Source organism: Diachasma alloeum, unplaced genomic scaffold (assembly GCF_001412515.2).
Source record: "Diachasma alloeum isolate Michigan unplaced genomic scaffold, Dall2.0 Dall_scaffold_00338, whole genome shotgun sequence".
Classification (NCBI taxonomy): domain Eukaryota; kingdom Metazoa; phylum Arthropoda; class Insecta; order Hymenoptera; family Braconidae; genus Diachasma; species Diachasma alloeum.
In genome coordinates, this window is record NW_021680477.1 from 662,106 (window position 1) to 686,111 (window position 24,006).

The 24,006-nt window shown below is 36.8% G+C and overlaps 4 protein-coding genes across 4 annotated transcripts in view; 2 read left to right on the forward strand and 2 right to left on the reverse strand.

Annotated features, from left to right (window-relative positions):
• The first annotated feature begins 141 nt into the window (after positions 1 to 141).
• LOC107040530 (la-related protein 7) lies at positions 142 to 4,629 on the forward strand. The gene is made up of 3 exons (XM_015260650.2): positions 142 to 213; positions 1,385 to 1,884; positions 2,966 to 4,629. The coding sequence occupies exons 2-3, from the start codon at positions 1,410 to 1,412 to the stop codon at positions 4,012 to 4,014; spliced, it is 1,524 nt and encodes a 507-aa protein (XP_015116136.1). The 5' UTR covers positions 142 to 213; positions 1,385 to 1,409; the 3' UTR covers positions 4,015 to 4,629.
• Positions 4,454 to 6,986, reverse strand: LOC107040531 (H/ACA ribonucleoprotein complex subunit 1). The gene is made up of 4 exons (XM_015260651.1): positions 6,906 to 6,986; positions 6,279 to 6,397; positions 5,965 to 6,205; positions 4,454 to 4,885 (listed from the first exon to the last, which is right to left on the reverse strand). The coding sequence occupies exons 2-4, from the start codon at positions 6,389 to 6,391 to the stop codon at positions 4,610 to 4,612; spliced, it is 630 nt and encodes a 209-aa protein (XP_015116137.1). The 5' UTR covers positions 6,392 to 6,397; positions 6,906 to 6,986; the 3' UTR covers positions 4,454 to 4,609.
• A 672-nt stretch (positions 6,987 to 7,658) lies between these two features.
• Positions 7,659 to 10,284, forward strand: LOC107040528 (probable phospholipid hydroperoxide glutathione peroxidase). Its single transcript, XM_015260647.2, has 2 exons — positions 7,659 to 7,987; positions 9,457 to 10,284. Exons 1-2 carry the CDS (start codon positions 7,981 to 7,983, stop codon positions 10,056 to 10,058), a joined length of 609 nt encoding a protein of 202 aa, XP_015116133.1. The 5' UTR covers positions 7,659 to 7,980; the 3' UTR covers positions 10,059 to 10,284.
• Positions 10,285 to 11,643: 1,359 nt separating this feature from the next.
• Positions 11,644 to 24,006, reverse strand: part of LOC107040522 (putative epidermal cell surface receptor) — a 28,868-nt gene continuing 16,505 nt past the window's right edge. The window contains exons 4-11 of the mRNA XM_015260641.1: positions 23,275 to 23,489; positions 22,175 to 22,527; positions 21,109 to 21,367; positions 17,727 to 18,926; positions 16,129 to 16,580; positions 14,841 to 15,092; positions 13,058 to 13,609; positions 11,644 to 12,309 (exon numbers count right to left, since the gene is read on the reverse strand). Coding sequence (XP_015116127.1) covers positions 12,205 to 12,309; positions 13,058 to 13,609; positions 14,841 to 15,092; positions 16,129 to 16,580; positions 17,727 to 18,926; positions 21,109 to 21,367; positions 22,175 to 22,527; positions 23,275 to 23,489 — 3,388 coding nt within the window. The 3' untranslated portion in view covers positions 11,644 to 12,204. The remainder of the gene's footprint in view (positions 12,310 to 13,057; positions 13,610 to 14,840; positions 15,093 to 16,128; positions 16,581 to 17,726; positions 18,927 to 21,108; positions 21,368 to 22,174; positions 22,528 to 23,274; positions 23,490 to 24,006) is intronic.

Here is a 24,006-nt window from a genome sequence, read left to right on the forward strand (position 1 = left end):
ATTTGTTGTGATGACAGCGATTCGAAGTCTCCCACGGTTACAGACCGGAAGTAGAGAGACTCTAGAAACAGATGAGATGAGACGCGAGCTTCTTCGAGTTATCTGCTTATCTGACTTCAGATGTTTATGAGATTGGCTCTACCGCATCTACCACTTGGGATCCATTGAAAACAACAACCGACAACCGACTTCAACCGGTCTACATCAACAAATGTGAGTAAATAAACAATTAACTGTCGTGACAATGTCGTTTTTTCTCCAATCAATTACCACGATCATTGATAATTCGAATTATTTTTTTCCTCGGGAAAATGAATCATTTCACAAACGTTTTGAAACGTTTAAAAAATTACACAGGTTAACTACTGATTTTGGAAATAGTTTTTTGTTCGATTTTCTTACCGAAAAAAAAGAAACTAGAGTGAAAAAACTTGGAAAATTATGATGCTGAAAAATTCAATTTGGGGGATATTTAAGTGTAGAGCCAAATAATCAAATGTACAAATGTTTTTTAAGTGCGAAAGAGTTTGTACATTACTTAAAAACATTTGCACACACCTAGATTCGTGTAAGACAAATCTTGTGTTGTCGAATCTTTCGGTAGTTTCAGCTTCACTGGAAAATTTGGGCTGAGGAAATTCTGTAGAATATATCTCAATAGAATAAGTTGTCTAGGAAAATCGAATTCTATTTATTTATGGTATAAATAAAAGGATTAAATTTAATGCATTCAGATGTAATTGCTTAATTAAATGTTCTGTTAATTATAATTCTATTATTGTAATTCGATTGCCTTTTTCTATAGAATATTTTATATTGAACATTTCAATAGAATTGGCCAAAACCTAATAGAAAGTTCAATAAAAAAATCGATATAATTGTCTAGAAAATTTCCTCGGTTTTTCTATTAATTTTTTTCGTGCGTATCCTTCTTCAATAATTAATTAAGCTCTAAATATACTGTTCTCGCGGGATTTATTTGAAGTTTTTCCGAGTTTGAAGAATTTATAACTGAAAAAAGTTCAATAAATACATAATAAATAGTCATTTCTATTAAAAAAAATTATATTATATTATATTATTATATTATTATAATATAATTAATATATTTAAAAAAATTATCCTAATGAATTAGCATTCTTCGTAACCAAACCTTTAATTTCAGAAAATCAATCAATAAACCTTTGAGAATGGTAATTTGAAAGTGGTAATGATGAATTGAATAAAAATTCCCTCATCAAGTGCTCTATTCCTTCTCCAACAACAAATCTCTAAATATGCTGTTCTCACGGGATTTATTCAAAGTTTATGAAGCAATTTCTGATTTATATTTTGAAAAATCGTAATGAATTAGCATTCTTCACAACTAAACCTTTAATTTCAGAAAATCAATCAATAACCCTTTGAGAATGGTAACAGAGGACCAGGAAGACGCCTCAGGGCTGGAGTCGGAGTCGATCCCAGTCCCCCGAGTCCACGACCCAGCCCCAGCAGAGGTTCCTGCGGCGGAAGGCACCCGCTCCAAGCCTCGCCACCGAAAGAAAGCCCTGCACTCAGCAATCCTCAAGCAGATGGAATTCTACTTTGGCGATGCAAACTTGAGCAAAGACAGATTCCTCAGCAATCTCATTCAGACAGACCCCTGGGTCGACCTGAAAGTCTTCCTCCAGTTCAACAAGATCAGGGCGCTCACCCAGGACACAACAAGAATATCAAAAGCCCTGAAGACCTCAACTCTCCTAGAAATCTCCGAGGACGGTGAGAAGGTTCGTCGAGTGACTCCAGTCACCCCCAGAACCGACTGCGAAGCCTGTTCTGTCTACGTTCAGGGCCTGCCTCCAGACGCCAATCACGACTGGCTGATTAACATCTTCTCTCGATACGGTATGTTATTTTCGTCCATTTCTATTTTTTTACCTTTATTTTTATCATTGAAAAAATAACCAAAGATGGTATTTTTTAATAATAAAAATAAAAATAGTGAGAGTGTTGTATTCCAGAATATTCTATAGGATGATTATGAAGAAATTAGGTGGTTATCGACTCAGCATCATATTACAACACGAGACCGTTTTGTAATGCGAATACGAAGACGAATCGAGAGACGTGTGCCACGGTTTTTGACAAAAACCGAGAACACACTGGCCTCGGGAGCTCACCACCGATGTAGTTCATTATTGAGTGCACTTTAATTTAAATTTTCTATCGAATGAAACCGTTCAACTTTGAGTTGGGAATAAAGGAACGTTATTCCTAACTCAAAGGTTTTATCTACATTGCTGGATCGAGTCCGTAATTACTCGACCACTCTACCACAGAACAAATGTATAAAATGATCAATAATAATGTGATTATTAGTTGTATTAAAATAATATGACTGAACGTGGTTTGATTGTTCATGCACGAAAAAATTTGATATGAAAATCTAGGGAATTCGATAGAAAACTCTATTAGTTTATGTGATTTTCGTTCATTTCTATTTTGTTATCTTTATTCTTATCATTAAAACAATAATCAAATATGATTATTCCACTTTCCAAGTTTTTTCGCCTGTTTTTTTCTCATAATAAAACACAAGAAAACTCATGAAATTCATGTCCAAAAATTCTTAGAGGAAAAATCCCAATAGAACGTTTCATATAGAAAAATCGACATGACTTTTTTCTACAAGAAAATGCGTATTAAAAACGCGCAGTAGAGTTGCCTAATTAACAGAATTGGCGTAAAAAACAAATGGAACTTTTCAATAGAATTCATTTAAATCTCCAATAAAATTTGTTTTCGGAAACGCCAGGTTGTTCTACCAAATTTTGTCATATGTGCACTCCAGAGAGTTTTCTTGATCAATAAACGTTTCCTTCGCCCAAATTTATCTCCCGTTCTCCATCAGTTTTGAGATGTCGATTGTTTGTTGACCATAATTTCGAAAAGATCTACTCAAACGGTTCATTTAATGTTTTTCCAGGTCCAATAGCCTACGTCTCGGTCCCCAAGTACAAGACGAATAAAAAAATCAAGGGATTTGCATTCGTAGAGTTCGAAGCAGTGGAAGGGGCCCAGGAGTGTCTGAAAGCCTTCGAGGATAAAGCCTGCACACTTCCCCCTCACACATCCCCCCAGGAGCTCCTGAGCATAACGACATTCTCCGAGGACGATCCACCGAGTGGAATCGACAACGCGACTCTAGGGTCCAAGCCGATCCCCCAGGACGTCCAGTCTTCGAAGAGAAAACTCGAAAACCCAGAGTACGACTCTCCGTCGAAGCCAAAGCGAGTGAAGAACGATAAAGAGGATAAGAGTGAGGATGTCGAGGAGAACAGGAAGGGAGAGGACCTCGAGGAGATGGAGAATGAAGAGGAGAATGAAGCCGACGGGACGAAGAAGAAGAAAAGGAAGAGGAAACGCAGGGCCAGGGCTGAGCAGCCTGACGTCGTTGACTTTGGTTTAAGAATAATGGCGAAGAAGGACTGGAAGAAGCTGAGGAACAAGTACCTCGAGCTCCAGAGGGAGAAGATGAAGCAGCTGAAGCAGCACCTGAGGAAGACTCGGTGGACCCACCCCTCGTCCTACGACAGGAAGGAGAAGATGGAAGTCGAGGAGGGAAATGCTGAGGAGAGTCTGAGGACTGTCCCCTCCGGCCCCAAATTCACGTTCTCAGAGGGGCTCATCGTGAAGATCGAGCTGGACGAGCCTTGCACTAATCCCAAGGGCTTCAAACTTGGGTTCAGGAACGAGCCAAGTGTCAAGTATATTGATGTCAGGGAGAGCTCCAATGTCGCTTACGTCAGGTGCAGCGATCAGGAGGGGGCGAAAAACTTCGTGGAGAAGCACACTGAGGACAGAGCCCTGAGCATCCTCAGTGGGGAGGAGGAGAAGAGGTACTGGGAGAAGATGGCGAGCGATAGGGAGGAGAAACTGGGGAGGAAGGATCGAACCAAACAACGGGGGAGGGATAAGCTCCTGAAGAAGGCGGAGAAGGAACTGGGGAAGCATATTAAGTTTGATGAGGTCTAAGTCCAGGTTCGTTGATTGGAAATTAGCAATTCGGGAATTGGAAATTGCTCATTCAATTTTTAAGAGATAATTACAGATACTAACTTTTTTTCAGAAATATATTTGGAATTTAAAATTAAGTGAGTGGAGTAATTACGGACACTTAACTTTTTTTTTAGAAATATATTTGAAATTCATAACTAAATTCATGAAGTTAGATTAGTCTAGCGTCTTTATAAAGTGAGAAAAGAATTTTTTTCATGGAAAAAAATTATTGCGAATTGTTTTTCATGAAATAATAATTGGGAATAACAACTATTTCATCAACAATTCCATCACTAATGAATTAGCATGCAAATAAGAAACAAAATTGTGCCCTTTGCCGAATACAATATTCTCTCATGATTCCCAATGACAAAATAATCATTCCCCTGTGATTTTAAAGAAAGAATCAAAATAATACAGTTGAAATTAACATTTATGCATTCGAAGAAATATTTAAACAACATTTTCGTTATACAGGATGCATGTGGTGGTAATAATTAAGTCTTTCAGTAATAAAAAAGAGAGAATATTTTATTTCACGTTTTCTGCTAACTTCTGTGGAATATAATTTTCACCATCTGCCTCGTCCCCTTCCACCTCCTCCCCCGCGGTTGTTGAAACCTCCGCCACCACCACCTCGACCACGGAATCCACCGCCTGAGCCTCCTCTGCCACCCCCACGACCGCCGAAGCCACCCCTGGAGCCGCCACCTCGACCAAAACCACCTCTACCTCCTGGGGCTCCTCTGGAGCCCCCTCTGCCACGTGATGGGCGTTTTTCTATTGAGCCAGGGGGTTTTGGGAGAAACCTCTGGAGTGGGAGGAGCTTTCCGGGGTCAATGAACAACTGGAAATGAGAAAAATTCGTTGAGGTCGTCGATTAAACGAGAAATGAATAGATTTTTGAGGACAAATGAGGGCTGGAGTGAGAGAAAAAATGTTTTTATGAAGTAATTTGGAGGAACATGAACTTGGAAGAGAGATATTTCGTGTCTCGAAATAAAAATCGTCTTTGAGAACTATCATTTGACATCTTTCGACATTTTTACTCGTTAAAAAATTTTTATAAAAATGAAAGATCTGTTTTTAAATCAAGATTTATAAAATGATTGAAAAATTGCCATTCTCGAAGATTGCAACTTCTTCCCATAAAAATATTGTTAAAAATGATTGAAAATAATGAAGAATCAAAAAAATGTTGTTATCAAGTACTTTGGAGGAATATGAACTTGGAAGAAAGGTATTTTGTCTCAATGAACAAAAATGGTTTTAAGAATTATCATTTGATTAAATCATTTGGACTTTTTAATTATTAAGAAACGTTCTGAAAATTAGAAAGTCTATTTTTAAATCAAGATTTATAAAATGATTGAAAATATGCAATTCTCGAAAATTGCATTCTTTCCATGAAAAAAAAGTTAGTGAATAATTGGAGATAATGGAGAACTCATTGAGTTCGTAGATTCAATGAGAAAAGAATAGATTTTTTAAGGAGAAATGAGTACTGCGAAAAAAAAGAATTTTTTAAAAATAATTTAGAGGAATATGAGCGTGGAAGAAAAACATTTTGTTTTTCAGTTAACGAAAATGGACTAATCATTATTTAATTGAATCATTTTACAGTTTTAATCGTGAAAAAACTAGAAAGTCTATTTTTAATACAAAGTTCATAAAATGATTGAAAAATTATTTTTCTTGAAGATTGCAACTTCTATCCATAAATAATTTATAAACAATTAATTTTCCAACGCTCCCAAGAATTTGAACATCTTTCATTCCTTATGTAGAGGAAGAGAATGTAAAAAAAGTGCATTATTCATTACAACTAGAAAAAACCCGGTATCTTAAGAAAATGATCTCTATTATCTCCCGAAAGTTGAATTTTCCCCATAATTAGTTAATTAATGTAATGAATGAATAGATTACCGTGACATTTTTCTCGAAACTCGATGCTTTAACATTATCACTGAGCTTGATCGAGACGTAGTAATCTCGAATGTTTCCAAATATCTCATCAATCTTTCCAATCTGTTGTTTATTCTCCGTGTAAATGGGAGCGTTGAAGTAGGGGACCTGTTCAATATCAACTTTAGCAACAAGATCGTCTTGCACTGTCCACTCGAAGTGTCCGAGGGGCGTCACGTGCTCCGGGGGTCCCTGATCAAACCTGAAAATTTGATAATCAATCATTTGCATCGTTATTCCTTCATTACTCCCAGGGATAGTGTTGGGGTATTTACCCTCGTCCTCTGTCACCGCCACCACCTCTGCCTCCTCGGAAGCCACCTCCATGTCCGCCTCTGCCTCCACCTCTCCCGAAACCTCCACCGCCTCCACGACCACGGAATGACATCGCTAACTAAAAAAAAAAAATCATGAACCAGATGAAAATACAGAAGTGAGGAAAAATAAACCTCTTTGATCGTCAATAACAAAAAATCGGTAGAGTGAAATTTCTCGATTTTTTCTTCATTCTCGAGGTGTTTTCTCAAGCTTTAAAACGATCCCTGAGTCATTCAAATCCTATCATTCACTTCGAAGATACCGATTATTCCCCGATGAATGGTTTGTCATTGAGGTTAGGAAATGTGATGATGAATGTGCATGACATTCATCAACTAAACCGGTCTCAGCCCACAAAACCATCGCCCCTAAATCACAAACGCATGATAAACCCCAAAACCCTGTCTCTTCCCATTAATTATCAATTGTTGATGTCAATGAAATATCTACCTGCCGCGTGTCTAACCTCAACACCTCAGTCCCGCCAAAACACGATGAAAGAACCAAGACCCCACCACATCTCGTAAATAAAATAGTAAATAATGCGGTATGATCCGTGATTTATCACAAAAAAATTGTCGTACCTGTCAAGTATTTTTGTTTATGAAAATAGTATCGACGAGTCCACGCACACCATGCAGCACGCCGTGTCGCACTCTACAGTATCTGCAACTAGAGACGGGCGATGGTTGTCGATTAATCGAAAACATCAATTTTTCATGCCCCAACATCGATGTTTATCATTCGATGTTTTCAACGGCCGATTAATTGATTTTCGATTTTTTTTCGAAAAACATCGATAATTTTGATTGACCAAGTTGAGAAAATTTTTCATTTTTTGTCTAAAAAAATGTTGCTTTGTTGAGAATAAAAAATAATCATTTTAAATTTTTTTTTCCTGTGCAAAGAGAAAAAAATCGATTTTTCTAGCAACCGATATTTTTTTACAGAAAAATCGATTCACAGCATTGATGTTTTTAAAAAGCATCGATTCTTCGATAATCGATGTTTTTTGAAACATCGGTGATCCATATCTGCGACATGAATATATTTTAAAAAAAATTTTTTCCTGTGCAAATAGAAAAAAATTGATTTTTCTAAACAATCGATGTTTTTTTCCCGAAAAATCGATTTACAACATCGATGTTTTTTTTTCAGAAGAATCGATTCACAACATCGGTGTTTTTAAAAACCATCGATTCTTCAATAATCGATATTTTTTTAAACATCGCCATCCCGATCTGCGACACGAAACTGTAGCTCTCGAAGAATTGACCGAAGCAGACAAAAAAAGATCCATCGTAAATATCGAGATGCCAGTCGGCATGAACTCCCCCAAGGTCACGTGATTATAAATAATGAATACCCAAACTGGACCGGTTTGGGATTTTTCTCTGCACGTAAACAAGTCCACAAAGAGGGTTAAGACATGAATAGCATAATTTTTGTAGTTTTTATCGACTCACGGAGTCACGATAAAAGTCGAAGTCGCTGTGGCGAATTCCTTCATATCCGCGAGGCAGCATAAGCAGTCACGTAGTCGCGTTTGATCGAGAAGTATATAAGCTCCGGGAATCAATTTTTTCCCTGTTGTGTATTTCTTTGTGTCTAGTTGTCGAGTTGTTGAACGCCGGCTCGCATCGTTCATTGTTATACAAAATGCTGGGTGAGTGCAGATATTTTTCTCATTTTTCTTTGATTTGTAGAAGACACGGCTGAATAAATTTAATAGAAAAACCCAGCAAATTCGCTAGACAATGCTATTGGATTTCTATTGAATTTTTTGTTAGTTTTAGACGACTCTATTGAAATATTCCATAGAAAATATTCTGTAGAAATAGTCAAAAGAATTCGATTTTTGTGTACAAGTTATTCTATTGCGATGTTTTCTATACAATTTCCTCGGCTCCACTTTTCCCAGTCTTTTTGTTCGATTTTTTGATGAAAGGAAAAAAATTGAATAATTTTAATTTTTAATTAATTTTAATTTTAGAAAAAACACGCGGATAAGCTTCCATATTTCTATACAATATACATGTACACAAAATATAAATTTTCTGCGTTTTCCCCCCTTTATTTTTCTTCTCTTTCCACAAAAAAAATCAAACAAAAAAGATTAAAAAATTTTACCCAAGAAATTTCTATAGAATAGAATAGAATATTTTATTTCCTTGATGCTACTGTTACAATTTTACATCTACACAAGCCAAACAAAAATATCTCCAATAAATTGTTTTTATATCACTAAAGTATAATAACTAATGATAATATCACAGTATCGCAATTTGAGCGATTGTTCAATTTCTAGTCTCTTAAAATTTCGGTTCACCATAATCTCTCAACACTTTCTCTATCTTAGCTAGCCCCACGCACAACGGTACATTTACTTCGCCTGCGACGGCATTTAGTAACTTCTTCCTCTAGCTTCTTTGGTTTGTCTTTCCTCTCCGGCCGGTCCACCAGTCTCTATCCGGTACTTTCAGTCTTCTCATCGCCAACTCACAGTTTATTGCGTGTTACAATGATTCTACTCACAATCAGTCATTTTCTATAGAATATTTCCTATTGAATAAACCGCGCAGATAAGCAGTTTTCTCTCCATCATCCGAGAGCATCTAAAAAGCGCCTAATTATCCTCTAGGTTTGATTTTTTTATCCCTTTCTGCCCCACTTTTCGTGCTAACTTGATGCTCAAATTGAAAAAACGCAATTTTGAGAAATCCTACAAGAGCAAAAAAACAAAATTTTCCTCCAAAAAAGCGCCTAATTTTGCGAAAATTTTGGATCAGATTTGAGCACCTAGGACTGCCAACTTGACGGAGCTCAGATAAGCTTCAAATGTCTACAAAACTTCCTATTAGCCCATTTTCTATAGTTCCTAAGTTCCTCAACCTGAATTTCCCAATTTTTAAAGTATGAAAAATAAATGCAACAATGACAATAGAAAGAATTCAAATATTTTTTTTAAATTTCCCTCTATTTTTCTCTCATCATTGAAAAAAAATCAACCAAAAAAACATAAAAATTGAGCCACGGAATTTCTATAGAATATTGTCTGAATACTGAAGAACTAGACTCATCTTCGAAATGTTTTCGCACATGCAATCTCATTCTTTCTTTATGAAAAAAATTCAGGTCTAGCTGTGACGTTGCTCTCCGCCTGCCTCTTGGTGTCCGCGGATCTCTGCGAGAACGGAAAGGACGACCACTGCATGGCGCAGGACGGTCCCTTCAACCAGGACACCGACTGGTCCAAGGCCCAGAACATCTACCAGTTCCACGCCCGTGACATTCACGGACAGGACGTGTCCCTCGACAAATACCGCGGCCACGTCCTCCTAATAGTGAACGTCGCCAGCGAGTGTGGGCTGACAGACGTAAACTACAAGCAATTGGTCGCCCTCCACGAGAAGTACGCCGACACAAAAGGCCTGAGAATCCTCGCCTTCCCCTCCAACCAATTCGCCAATCAAGAGCCCGGAACATCCGACGAAATTCTCAAATTCATTGAGAAGTACAACGTCAAGTTCGACATGTTCGAGAAGATTGATGTCAACGGTGAGAACGCCCATCCTCTCTACAAATGGCTGAAGGAGAAGCAGGAGGGGCTAATTACCGATGACATCAAGTGGAATTTCACGAAATTCATCATCAATAAGGAAGGAAAGGCTGTCGAGCGTTACGCACCTACCACGAAGCCCCTCTCCATCGAGGAGGATCTCCTCAAGTACTTCTAACAAGCCAAATTATACAGATAATTGGACTCTGTCTACTGTCCCTCAATAATCCTAATTCCAACTAAATTGCGTACGTCTACTTGTGCGCGATGTAGACCTTGCTACTTCTTCATACCTAAAGATGATGTAAGAATGTAAGAGATGTTTTAGAGAAGTCTAAGCCAAACATAAATTTTGTATACTCAAGTACGAAAAATAAATGCAACTGTGACGGTTGAAAGAAGAACTTTTTCTGTATTTTCCTCAATCCATGTCTTTGAGAGTATTTCGTGTTTTCATGTTGTCTATACAAATATGTTGTATTTAACTAGGTAATAATCCAGGATCATTCGAAGGGGCGTATTTATTGACAGTTCTTCAGAATCAATCATGGAACAAAGATCACACATGGAATTATTCCCTGACATTAGAGAATGACAATCAATTTTTTTTTATTTTACAAAAGGGGAAGATGATGGACCGAACCATTCGATTTCGTAACAATATACTGCACATTTTATCGATGAAAAACCAACGGAATTGTCAATAAAAATTTAATTTCTATGGTTATTTTTTTGTTTCTAAACCAAACATAAATTTTCTATCCTCAAGTATGAAAAATAAATGCAACAGTGACATTTAAAAGAATTCAAACGTTTTTTTAAAATATCGCTCAGAAATTTGATGGTAAAAAAGTCAATGGTTGTTGATTTTTCGATTAAAATGTGTTGTGACTCTTTCTGTAAGAATTCTTGGGAATTGCGAAGAACTGCAAAAATAAAAATTAATGAAAGAACGTTTTCTTTATTTTTCTCAATCCATATCTGCAAATATATATAGCAATTTCATCTTGTTAATACAAATATATACTGTACATTTTTTCATCGCCCCATCAGGACAATGTACTATTCATAAACCTTACATGCTATTTAAATACACGATAATGATAATAATTAGATGATAAACCTCTACTGATTAGATTCAATTCGGAGTGCCTGATATCAAGTTCAAAGTCTTCTAAGACATGTAACATGATCATTTCGTTATGTTCAGTCACTTAAATCGTGCGACGTAAGTTACATTATTGCACAGGAATTCTATATACACACTTTCATGCAGGATAACGATCATTCGATGATAGAGGAGAGAATCTCGGGGTAAAATGGTAAAAGAAAGGGTTTTTAAATTTTCAATGGACAATATCCTATAGGGCAAATTAATAAAATTAGATTTTCCTATAGAACTTAATCTATCGAGATATTTTCTATAGGAATTCTTCGGTTCAAAGAAAAGAAGAATAGAGTGGAAAAAATGGGGAAAACTCATGTCGAGGAATTTCTATAGAAAATGTCTCAATAAAAAAAGTTGTATAGAAAGATGAAAATCTATTGATTTTGTCTATAGAATAGTTTCTTTGTTAAAATAATAAATTGAACATTTTCTATAAACGAAACGCACAATAGAATGGGCTAAAATCTAACAGAAATTTCAATAGAAGTTCATACTATAGGACAAATAATAGAATTCGATTGCTTTATAGTACTTATTCTATTGATATATTTTGTACAGAAATTCTCCTAAAAAAACTTGGAAAATTCATGTCGAAAAATTTCTATACAGAATGTCCCAATAGAAAAAGTTGGATAGAAAGATGAAATTCTACTCATTTTTTCTGTAGAATAGTTTCTATTAGACACTTTCTGTAAACAACGCGCAGTAAATCTGCTAAGTTCATCAATAGAATGGACCAAAAACTAATTAAACTTTTAATAGAAGTCCAACACGAATGCAATAAAATTTTTCATCAAATTCACTAAGTTTTTCTATGAATTTTTTTGCGCGTTATTGGGGTGTTGCTGGGATAAAAATGATCATATTGACGGCTGGACTGCCCATTTTACCTCGATTCCCCCTGAATGTCGTCGATTGCTATCCACACTCGGCAACATAAAATAAGAAAAAACCTTATCGCATAATTTATCGATGTCTAGCCGAAATGAATCATCAGCACGCTGAAAAAATGGCAGTTTTACTGGTTCTAAGGTCAAGAAATGAAGGTGATGCATTACGACACTGGACTGACGCATGGACGGATAATTTCGTACCTCCATCGATATAATGTTTGTAATACCGTCATGGATAAGTACAATTTCATGGAATCCCTCGATTAAACGCTCTCTTTAGTATTCGTATCATTTGAATTGATGGTTGACATCTCGTGCTCAGTGGCTTTGTTGTGGCCATTCGTGATTGTGACTGCGTCCTCACAAGTCTGAAATAAAATCAGATTTATGTAACTGAGAGGCACAAGTGGAATTTTTTTTACGGAGACAAAAGTTTCTAGTTTCCAGAATCATCAATTCTTATTTATGAATTGATGATTTTTCTCATTATAAAATTAATCTTCTCAAGTTGCAACTAAAAATACCAAAACGCATCTTTAAATTTCATAATTCAAGAGACATTTAAGTGAGTTTTTTTTTTTTTTAAATCTCACTCATTTCCGAATTGATCAACTGATTCATCAAACGAATTAATGATCAGTCAATTAACTAATGAATCCTGAAAATACCCCAAATATTCACTCTGAAGACACTTTCCCTGAAGATAAAAACAGAGTTCGAATTCTCATCACTAAAAAACACCCAACAAATACCCGAATCAATTAACGAATAAATTCAGTAGTGAAATGGTAAACTGAGATAAGTCGACTTATCTCCCAGTTGAGTTTTTGAGGAATATTTCCGAATCTAAAGGAGCTGGCGAAATTTTCGTAACCACAATAGTTGTAACACTCAATGGGCTCCACAAAAAATGTTACAACAAAAATTTTGCTATCTCCCTCAGATTCCGAGATATTGATTGAAAACTGGTAAATAGTCAAAATTGACTCACCTCCTTTTACCACTTCGCTACTGAATTAATTTCATACGAAACGAGAAACTTCCTCCTCCCCATTGGAAATAAAAGAAAGATGAAAGAGCAAATGAATTACCCATAGTTTCTTGTTGTATTTCTACCTTATAGGAAGGATTATCATAAGCTGAAGTTGTTTTCCTCGGTGATATATCAGCCTTGCTGCTGGACCTCCTCTTCATCAGCATCATGAGTAGTATGAGAGTGGAGAGAATAGACAGCGATGCGAGGATAGCGACAATGACGAGGGGGCCATAGTAGTCCCCCTCGTGCAGGGGAATAGATGCCAATTTTCCCTGGTGAGTGACACCAGCTTGAAGAATGACCCCTGGCTTCGTCACGAAATCCTGGACGTTGCTCTTTTTAATGCGCCCATTGGTGAGGTAAACTTCCAGCCAGAGGCGGTACCTGGTGCCTGGCTTGAGGTCGCTTATCAGAGTTTTAGCTAGCGAGTCTCGTTTAGCTATTTTGAAGGTGCTCGTGTCCTCCTTTCCAGAGTCACTCTGATAGATCGCTCGATAGATGTTGACGTATTTGTCCTCTGGATAGGGAACGCCGCTCCAGGAGATCTCGACGTCCTGGGATTTCACGGTTTTGATCTCCACTTTGACGTCGAAGGAGTAGGGGTCGGGCTCCACTGCTGTTATTATCTCCACCTGAGGGTAGAGACGAAGGGGAAATGTGAATTGATTGATTGGCTGGGGAATTATACGCTTCGGCTGAAGCCAATTGGAGGCGAGGAATTAATGGGAATGAGGAGAATTCTGTTCACTTGAAAGAGCAATTTCGGGGAATTCACATGTTAATGCGGGATTATGGCATGAAGCGAAACAGATAATACATTCCCCGAAGAGATCTTCTGTCGTGTTGAATGAATTTACTTGTGGACAAAAAGAAAGTTTCCACCAAAACATGATAATTTCGTAGTGGTAATTGTTGTCGTGGGACATTTATATGTCTTTGGGGTAAATACGTTCGTTCTACAGAGAATTATATGAGGCTCCGGTTTTATCAAGTGAATGTTATTGAGTAGTGTATATCTTTGTCCAATAAACACTTATAATTTCCATGGAACAAATGATAATTTCAAGAGGAAACTACAATTTTCTTGCGATAACTGTGTTATTGGCAAAGCTAAATAATTTCGAGGGGACAATTTTTTTTGGGAAAAAAATATTCTTTACTCGTCAATGTATTCTTTCTATGGTATAGACCTGTGGAGTTCTCTCAGATCAAATGATTGGCGTACAATAGAGTATATTTTTTCCTGCCAACAGAACGAATTCTTCTAGGGATATTTCTGATGATTACGACAAAAATTTAGTTTTTGGGAAAGATATTGAAGTTTCTTCTAGAGTTAATTTTTTTCTCAGTGTAATAGAAATTAAACCTCATGTACTAATATGTAGCCAAAACAATTTCACATGAACCAGGAAAAAGCAGAGTAATATTATTACTGGGGATAAAATTTAGCAGATTGAAAAATAATTATCATTTTATAATCAGCAGAAATAACATATAATTATTTTGTGGAACAATTTAGCGGCTGTTAATGAAGCTCGTTAACTATTAAAGCCATTCGTCAACTTTTAATTGGTGCAAATAGTATGCAAACTGTATTGATCATTATCCACAATACAAAATAGTTAAAAATGTTATTGATTTTCAAGTTATTACAGAAATAAAAAAAATGAGAATGAAAATTAATAACATTGCTATACAATGAGAATGAAAATGAATGAAATTTGCTAAATCTAATCACGAAGACGGAACAAAAATGAATATAAAAGAATTATGGTTGTCATTTCTATTATAATTTCGTAATTTAGGCCAGCGATTAACAGAAAAAAAAATGCTTCAAAGGTTCTCATCCACGGTAATACTCACCGTTTTATCACTGACGAGTTCAGTAGTTTGCCCCGGAAATGGAATGATCGAGATTCCAATTTCATAAACAGTCGCTGGCTTGAGATTCTCAATTATGTAACTAGTGACAGCGCGATGAATGAGTGGCGTTGCAGCGTAGACCTTCCCATCACGCTCTTTATACCTCAATTGAACGCCGTCAATGAACTGCATCTCGTACTCCGTGAACTTCTTCCACATGACATTCACCCAACTTGAGTTGGTCTCCACGACCTAGCAGATTCGTTATTATAAACGTGAATTTCTGTTTTTCTGTTTTTATCTGTTATATAAAACCGGAAATATGAAAAATGAGGAAAACCGAAAATATTGAAAAAAAAAATTTCTGTTATATGAAAACGCTTATTTTGGCCAAAGCTAGACTGTCAGAATGTTTTGGACATTTTAATCACACCTACAGTTCCACTGGAATTCCAAGGAATTTTTTCATTAAAAAATTCAGAATTTTATGGAAAAATCTAATGAAAATCCGATTAAAATTGCATTTAATTAAATTGCAATAATTGAATTGCATTCAATTTAATTGGAAACCCAATTAAATAAGAATTCAGCAGAATTTGGTGCTGAATATTCATGTTTTGGTTTAAAAATCAAGGAAATAGGGAAATCCCCGTTCTCCTGCTGTTCAAAAATGTTGAATTTGTTTTTAAATTTCAATGAAATTTCAAATTTGGTTATTTTCTCCACTAAATTATCCACTAAATTTATGAAATTATTTGAACTTATAAACTTGAATTTTCAATCAAAACATGAACCTTCATTCAATCGATTTTTCTTTTTCTGTCCAGGGATCTCCATCAATATTACATTTCTGTAAAATTACAAGATTTTGACCCTCAGATTAAAAACAGTTCAAAATATACTGATCAAATTTTAATCAAATCTTCCGATCAAATTTTCCGATTAATGATGAATTAAATATTTGATTATATGGAATAGTAAATTTACCATTAAGTCAATAATTCTAATTTCTCAAAAGGGGATTTTCGATTACACAAATAATCGTCGTCTTCCTGCCTAAATCACTGATTAATGAAATCGTTAAAAATTTAAATATTTAAATTGATGATACTTAAATAAATAAATAATTTAAGAGTAATGTTAACTAATTGACGGCTACAAGATTTAACGGTAATTATATTTTATGGGTTTAGCTTTCCCTGCGTTTATCCCAAAAAAATAAAATCAAATGCATAAATAAATAAATAAATACATGAATAAATGAATAAATCCATAAAAAATGAACTACCTGAAGCTCTGCGTCTATGGGAATCTGCGGAGGAAGAGTAGTCAGTTCCTCATGTTTCTCCAGTGTCATCACATTATAAATTCTGCTGGTGGGGCTGTTGGCGATGTCCTTGAGATTGACAGTGACTCGAATTTGGTACTCAGTGGCGGGTTCAAGGCTGTCGAGATCGAATTCCATTTGCGGTGTCTCGATGAGATCATGCGGAGGAATGAATATCTGGGATTTCCAGGTCGACGGATCGTGGTTGGACTTGTCGTTCGTGTACCGCAGCTCAACACGTCCGTGGAGTCCAACGAGAACTGGGGGGACAGTGAAGACTACACGGACAGTTCTGTCGTCCAGCGGGTCCAGGGCTTTGATGACTATTTCGTCCGAGGAGGACTGGCTGATCTTGTCGGGGTAGGCGCCGATTCCGTGGATCGGAAAACCCCCGGGGAATCTATCGCCTCCACCTATAATTTTTTGTAACATTGTGAGACGCGAGGGTTGAGGAGAGAGGGGATGCATGCAGACCTCTAGATACTTTTCAAATATCTGTAATGTCACAAGTGACAGGACAAGCAATCGACTGATTGAGAGAATGCAATGAAACTCGAAATTTTTGAGCAACAGGAAGAGACTAAATTTCCAAACTCACATGAATTTTTAATCGACACATGAATATTCAGCATCAAATTACGTTCAATGGTCGATGCATTGAAAATAAAAGATTATATTTATCTGAATTTTACTGATATTCACGGAATAGCTGGACTGAGATTCCAGGAAATTTTGGATTTCACAGAATATGCAACGGAATTCCAAATTTTGAACAGCTGGGAAGTAATTAATTAATTTCTACTTTCCAATTGAATTTTTTAAATTAAATAGTGAATTTTCAACTATGAAATTCATTAAAATTTCATAATGGAAGACGAGAATTCCCCAATTCACTTGAATTGTTAATGAAAATGTGGACATTCAGCATCAAATTAAGGTGAACTTTCAATTAATATAAAACTGAAAATTTCATTATATTAATTTTCATAGAATTCACAGTTGCAGTGAAATTTTCCATCTCATCATAAACTTTTGAATGCCAAAATTGCTTGAAATTTCAATGAATCATCTAACAATTTTAGCAACATTGAATTCGATCCAGGGAAGAAAAAAATCATGAAATTCCAGATTTCACCGAGAATTCAACTGAATTCCAAATTTTTAAGTAGCCCGAAGACAAGAATAAGAAAACTGGAATTCACAGTTACTTTGAAATCTTCCGTATCATAAATGTTGAAAAAAATGAAAAATACAACCAAAAAATTTATAAAAATAGAAAAAAAAATTATAATTAAATTATTATAAATTATAAAAAATTAAGAAAATTAAAAAAATTAGAATTATAATAAAATGAATAGTGTAATGAACATTATAATAATTACCCCTTATAATTAATAACTATAAAAAATAAAAAAAATAAAATTAAAAATTGAAAAAAAAAAAGAAAAAATCCCCCTTCCCACAGACACCTGTAACATTTACAGCATCTCCCCTCCCCCCCAAATGAAATGAATGAAAAGCAAATGACATATCCCCAAACTCGTAAACCCCAGACGAACCTTGACTGAACGGATGATTCAAGTGCGTGACAACTCCCGAATTGGCAATCTGTCCTATCCTAGGTGGTGGAGGTGGGCCATTCTGATAATTATGAACAATAGCCGGTTGATTAGGGTACTGTTGAAAGGGCCCGAGATTCGAGTCGTGCTGGCTGATGTGAGCCAGCAGTTCCTCGATCTGATGCGGTGAATTGGGCACCTCCGACGTGTGAATATGATAAGTGGTCTCTCCATTCTCATTCTTATGCGCAACAATCTGCGGTCTCTTCTTGACGGCCTCCTGAACGCCGAAGTAATTGGGCTGTATCTGATTGGCGCCTTGACTGGACTCGCCGTGATTCGAAATCTGCTGATGGAACTCGTAGAGTCCCGGGTGTCCCTGGGGGGATGGATGATCGAGCTGAGTGAGTCCGGGATGATGGAGATTGATTAAGTGCAGCAGATCGTCGGGGAGAATCTCCTGCTCTGGCTTTCGCTGTCCTGGCTTGACCTTCCCTGGGAATTGTCCTGCGGGTTTCGTCTTGGAGTCGTCGGGGAAGCCATCAGTGTTCGGCTTCTTCTTCTTCCCCCCGCTGGTGGCGATGTAGGGTGGCCCCACGTCCGCATTGTCGAACTGATTGGGGTCGAATCGAGTGGGAGGAATGTTCTCCCCGTTGCTGGGGGAGAAGGCGTAGTCAGGTCGATCGTTGTGACTCAGGGGGACGAACTGGGGCTCTGGGCTGTTCTCCGGCTCCGAGAGCTTGTTCGGGTTCTTCGGCGGGGCGTCGAGGCTCGAGGGCTCTCTTGTCGGCCCTGGGAACTTGCTCGGAGCCAGTGGCCCTGGGAAATTGTGACTCGTCAGCAGCTCCACCGCCTCCTTGTGGGGCTTCATCGGCTCCACCGGCTTCTTCGCGTCGGATTTCGACTTCGACTTGTCCTTTCCGTGGGGCACCGATTTCTCAGGGGCTCGGGTCGACAGCCCGAATATCTCCTCGATACTCGATTCGGTGGGCTTGTAGCTGGGGTCGTAGGGACCGTTGTAGTACGGGATCATCGGGGGAGATACGGAATTCGGGGGGGTGTGACTCTGGGTTATCGTGGGGGATATGCTTGTGGTGGTTTTCTCGCTATCGGGAATGGGGGGGTTTGACACTGGGGAGGGGGCAGCCGGGGCCTTCGGGGCGTCAGGACGGCGGGGGGGCTGCGCGGACGGGTCCATCCCTGGAAAGGAGCAAAGGTTTCAGGGCTGTTGGCTGGCTTGTGGTTTGACACGCACGAGAACATTTGCAGAATCTAGCGGATTCGGTAGAACATTCTAGGGGGTTTTCTAGCAGTTCTTGGCCGGTTCTGTTGGAGAATTCCGCAGCTTTTCGGTGCGTGAGAAATAGTATTTTTCCCGGCTGCTGCGGTGGGGTTTTTACTCGTGTGGCGTTGGCGTCCGAGCCGAAGACGAGGACTGGCCAACCACACGGGTAAAAAAAACCCATCGCAGCAGCCCGGGACAAGATTTTTTTCTAGTGATTTTCAAGTTTTCGAGTTTGGGAAGTATGCAATACCAATTCCCAGACGAGAAATCGTGAGAGGCAGTACAGAAAACTATTTTACAGAACAGCTCAGCAGAATTTCAGCTTTTGAGAACAACTTTTTTTATTGATGCGTTTTCTGGGAGAATTTTTCGACATGAATTTTGTTCTTTTTATCCACTCTTTCTTTCTTCCCTTTTCGTTAAAAAAACAGAGGGGCATAGAGAATTCGAGCCGAGGAATTTCTATAGAAAATATCTCAATACATTAAATTGTATGGGAAAATCGAATTCTATGGATTTTCTTTATAAAATATTTTTCATTAAACATTCATATCGAAAAAGGGCACAGAAAGCTGCCGAATTTTTCAATAGAATCGGCCAAAAACTAATGGAAAGTTCAAACGAAAACGAATTATAGAATATTAATTTCATAGCGAATTCGCTAGGTTTTCCTTACAAATTTTTTTGTACGTGGAGGGTTGTCTCTCCGATTTATTCCTGTATCGTTCATGCATATTTACAGATTTCCGGGGGTATATACAGGGGTCGAAGAGCATGCATAGTTGTGGAAGAATACTTGGGGGGGGGGGATTTGTTGATAGGAAGATACCTTACATTCAGTCCTTCTCCATGGATGCAACACGGACGAAAAGATTTAATAGAAAAACCTATCGAATTCGTTAGAAAATTCGACTGAATTTCTATTGAACTGTTCTATTAGTTTTTGGCCGATTCTATTGAAATGTTCAATAGAAAATATTCAGTGAAAAAGTCTATAGAATTCAATTTTTCTATACAAATTATTCTTTTGAGATATTTTCTATAGAATTTGCTCGGCTCAAATTTTCCAAGTTTTTTCGTTTGATTTTCTTGATGAGGAGAAAAGAAAAATAGAATGAAAAAAACTGAGAAAATTTAAGTCGAGCAAACTCTATAGAAAATATATGAAAAGAATAAGTTATGTAGAAAAATCGAATTCTGTTGACTTTTTCTATTGAATGTTTTCTACTGAACATGTCAATAGAATCAGCCAAGAACTAATACAAATTTTAATAGAAATTCAATAGAATTTTCTAAAGAATTCGATAGGTCTTTCCATTAAATTTTTTCGTGCGTGAATATATGGACTTTTTAGATTAATGTAAACTTTAGGATTTAAATCCAGTACAACACATGTATTTTCAATAAATGCGAAAGAAGAAAACTTGAATATTTTTTATCAGCTACACCGAGGAAAAATTAATTGAAAATTAAAGAATATAATTTTTTTTATTATTCATTTTCAACTAAATTTGTTGCGAGTGGATATATTCTTTAATTTGGCCTTCATTGATTTAAAAAAAAAAAATCTGTGAATTTTCAACGACGAAATTCCTGGGAATGCATTCTAGTTTCTGAAGAATATTTGAGGGTTTGGGTCGGTTTTGGGAGGGGCGTCTTGATAAGGACATACGGATAAGCCAATTCAGTCGTAATTCATTGATGCATTGTGCCCCTTAGAGAGGGAGTTCATTGGATTCAGGGAAGATTCAATGACTCAAATCCACTCACAGAAATTGTATCTTCAAAGAATGAGAAAAAAGAGAGCTACAAGGTTTTCCACGGTTTATTCTCACTACAATGTCTAGATGCTGCTTGGGTTTTGGAAACTAGAGACCTTTTCCCCTCTCAAATACTCAGAAGATCATTTTCCTCATTCCCCGAAGCTATCCACCAACTACTTTTAAATTTCGTAGGTCCCCCCTCAAATGAATGCAGAAGAACCTCCACCCAAGGACACCGTTAGTAGAACATGTCCATTACTGGGGCATGTAGAAGAAATGAGTGAGGTGAGGTGAAGATGAAAATAAAATAAAATAATAATAATGAGAAACTTGCCTGGAGTGGCAGCGTCGCAGACCCAGTGAGAGCAGCACTCGTCACCCGGCAACTTCGTCAGGGTCGCCTGATTGGATGGACATTGCAATGTCGGAGGTGGTAGAGCTGTGACTGGTGGACATGCAGCCTGACAGGCAACTTTTCCCATTTCGCAGTAGCACCTCTTCTCACATCCAGTGATATTGCTCGGTATTTCACTCCAATTGTCGTATGTTCTGCCTTCGTAGTCGCAAGAGCCATTGTTTCTGCATCGAACTTGCTGCAAGGATTGATAGAAAATATTATTTTGAGTAGTGTTGGTTGAATTATTGAAATATCCTAGAGAAATGAAAATTATCGCGAGGATATTATTAATTATTTGAGTAATCATGTCAAGAAACAAATTATAGAAAAGCCTAGCGAATTCGGTAGAAAATCGTATTGTAATTTTATTTATTTTTATTTACTTTTCTTTTATTTTATATATTTGATTTATTTTATTCATTCCATTTATTTTATTTTTATTGGTTCATTTGAGTTCGATAGTGTTAGCTAATAATGCAGCTCACAACGTGTGTGATATATGGTGTGCATACAAAATAATAAAAATTAATTGATCAGATTTTACATAGCAATTTAATTTCATTATCAGTTTAATTATAAAGTTAGTTAATTATTCAATTTGTTATTCGTTTTTGGACGATTTTATTGAAAAATTCCGCAGCTTATGGGTGAATTTTTTTCGATGGAAATGTTCAATGGATGTTCATTCTACTGATGTTTTCTACGAAAAAAAAACGGGCAGTAAATCTGCGGAATTCTTCAATTGAACCCGCCAAAAACTAATAGAATTTCCTATAGAATTCGCTAGATTTCGTACGAAATTTGTTCGTGTCTAATGAAAAATAGTTTGAAAAATGTTATCCATGACTAAAATACCGGATAATATAGTTGGATCTAATGTTTATTGAGGTGACATTAAAACAACAATAATATCTATGACTATAGTTATTTGAAACTCGCTGTTTAAATGGTTAAAAAATCGTTTTAGACGACAGAAGATCAACTTCACGAGGTGTTTTCCTACCTGAGGACAGCACTGTGGCTCCTTGGGGACGAAATCCGGAGGCACTGTCTCCCAATCGAGACAGTGGGGGTCCAGAACGTCCAAACCGAAGTCGGTGGGGCACTCAATGGTTACGCATTCGGTTTTTGGACCCTCGCTGCACATGCAGAAGGATATGCACTCGTCGTACCACTCGGCCCCGATTTTGTAGGATTTTCCACGATGGAAGCACGAGTTTTTGTCCATCTTCTCTGTTATGTTGGCCTTTATCACCTCCGCAGGGAGGATCACGCGGACTGCGGGTCCTGTTCTCACTCCTTCTGCGATTCGGACGTAGTAGCTGTGGGCTGGCTCAAGTTTTGATATAACTCCATCTGCATACAGAGAAATGGTTCGTTTGAATGAAACTTTTATTCAAATATGAATAGTATTTTTGTTTTATTTTTATTATTCTTTTTTTGCGAAAGACAAATGTTTTTTGTTTAAAATTAACTGATGGAAATGAAGAATTTATTAATTAGAAATTAAATGATTGTTCAGAAAATGAAGAGAACGACTCAATTAATATTAAATAATCCTTTCTTTGCATAAAAAAATTTATTAATTTCTACCAAAGCATTTACATGGAATAAACTAATAATTTTTTTTATAAATCAAACATTTTCATTGAAATAAATAAAAATTGATTTGAATTTAGTCATTGAAATAACTGTAAAAGTTGAGAATTAAGAATTAAGAAATTAAGAACAGGAAATATTAAGAAACATTTCTTGTCGAAAAACAAACAGATTTTTTATTGAATAGACAATTGAAGCGAATGACGAGAGCCAGACGTTTAGTCTTCGAAGTGAAAAATTAACTCATTTCCAGTTATCGTCAATAATTTATTTAAGAACGAAATGTTCTACATTTTCTTTTTCCCGAGCCAATTCCTTTCCAAGATGAAGGAACCTCGAAAAACTTTGAAAAACTTCTTCATTGAATATGTAATTATCAATAGGAGAGATTGACGTCTTTCAATGGCAATTAATATCAGAAGGAAAGGTCAGAAGAAATTTCTGAAAACACTTATTGTTCGATTCCATTCGTTCTTACTGCACGCAGTGGGAAATGGTAATTACCTTTATCAGGTTTTTGTTGCCTCCAGACATGACTGTTCTCAGAAATTTCCACAGCAGCACCATTCGATAATTCAGAAGACAACTTGAGTTTAATTGCTGTCGAATTTAGTACTTTCACGTCAGCGAGATTAACCGTGAGATCAGCGGCATTCTCTGATTTGATCTCGTGCTCACCCAAGCTCACATCGCACAGAGTGATAGTGCAGCAAGAATCTCTGGAAAAAATGAGTAATTGGTATTGTTGTAGAAACTTGAAAAACAATTAAATGATTATGAAGAGTTGATCTGATGATTGCAATCTCGAAATTAAGCAGAGTAGGGGAAATGTGCGGAAGGAGCGAGAGTTTTCAGGTGAAAAAAATGAATAATTACGTGAAAAACGGGGAGGGAAACGTGAATGGCAAGTGCATAATTAGAAAGCTGGGCGGAATTATGATTGTTTTTATATTTTTTTGCCAAAACATGCTCTGAATTATTAATAACGAACATTCGTCAATAAAACAAATGTTTGTCGGAATCCTGATTTTGTAAATTGATATTCTTTCAAATTATTTTCGAATTAGTTTTTAGAAAAAATGCAAAATGTGTGGTCCAACAAGATTTTGAAGATCAGACGAAAAAGTTCCAATTCTCAGCGATTTTTTTCGCAAATCTAGCATAATTGTAATTGAATTAACCCACATTTTAGATGATTCCAAGGAAATGTGGGTTCTTCAGAATAATTTAATTATT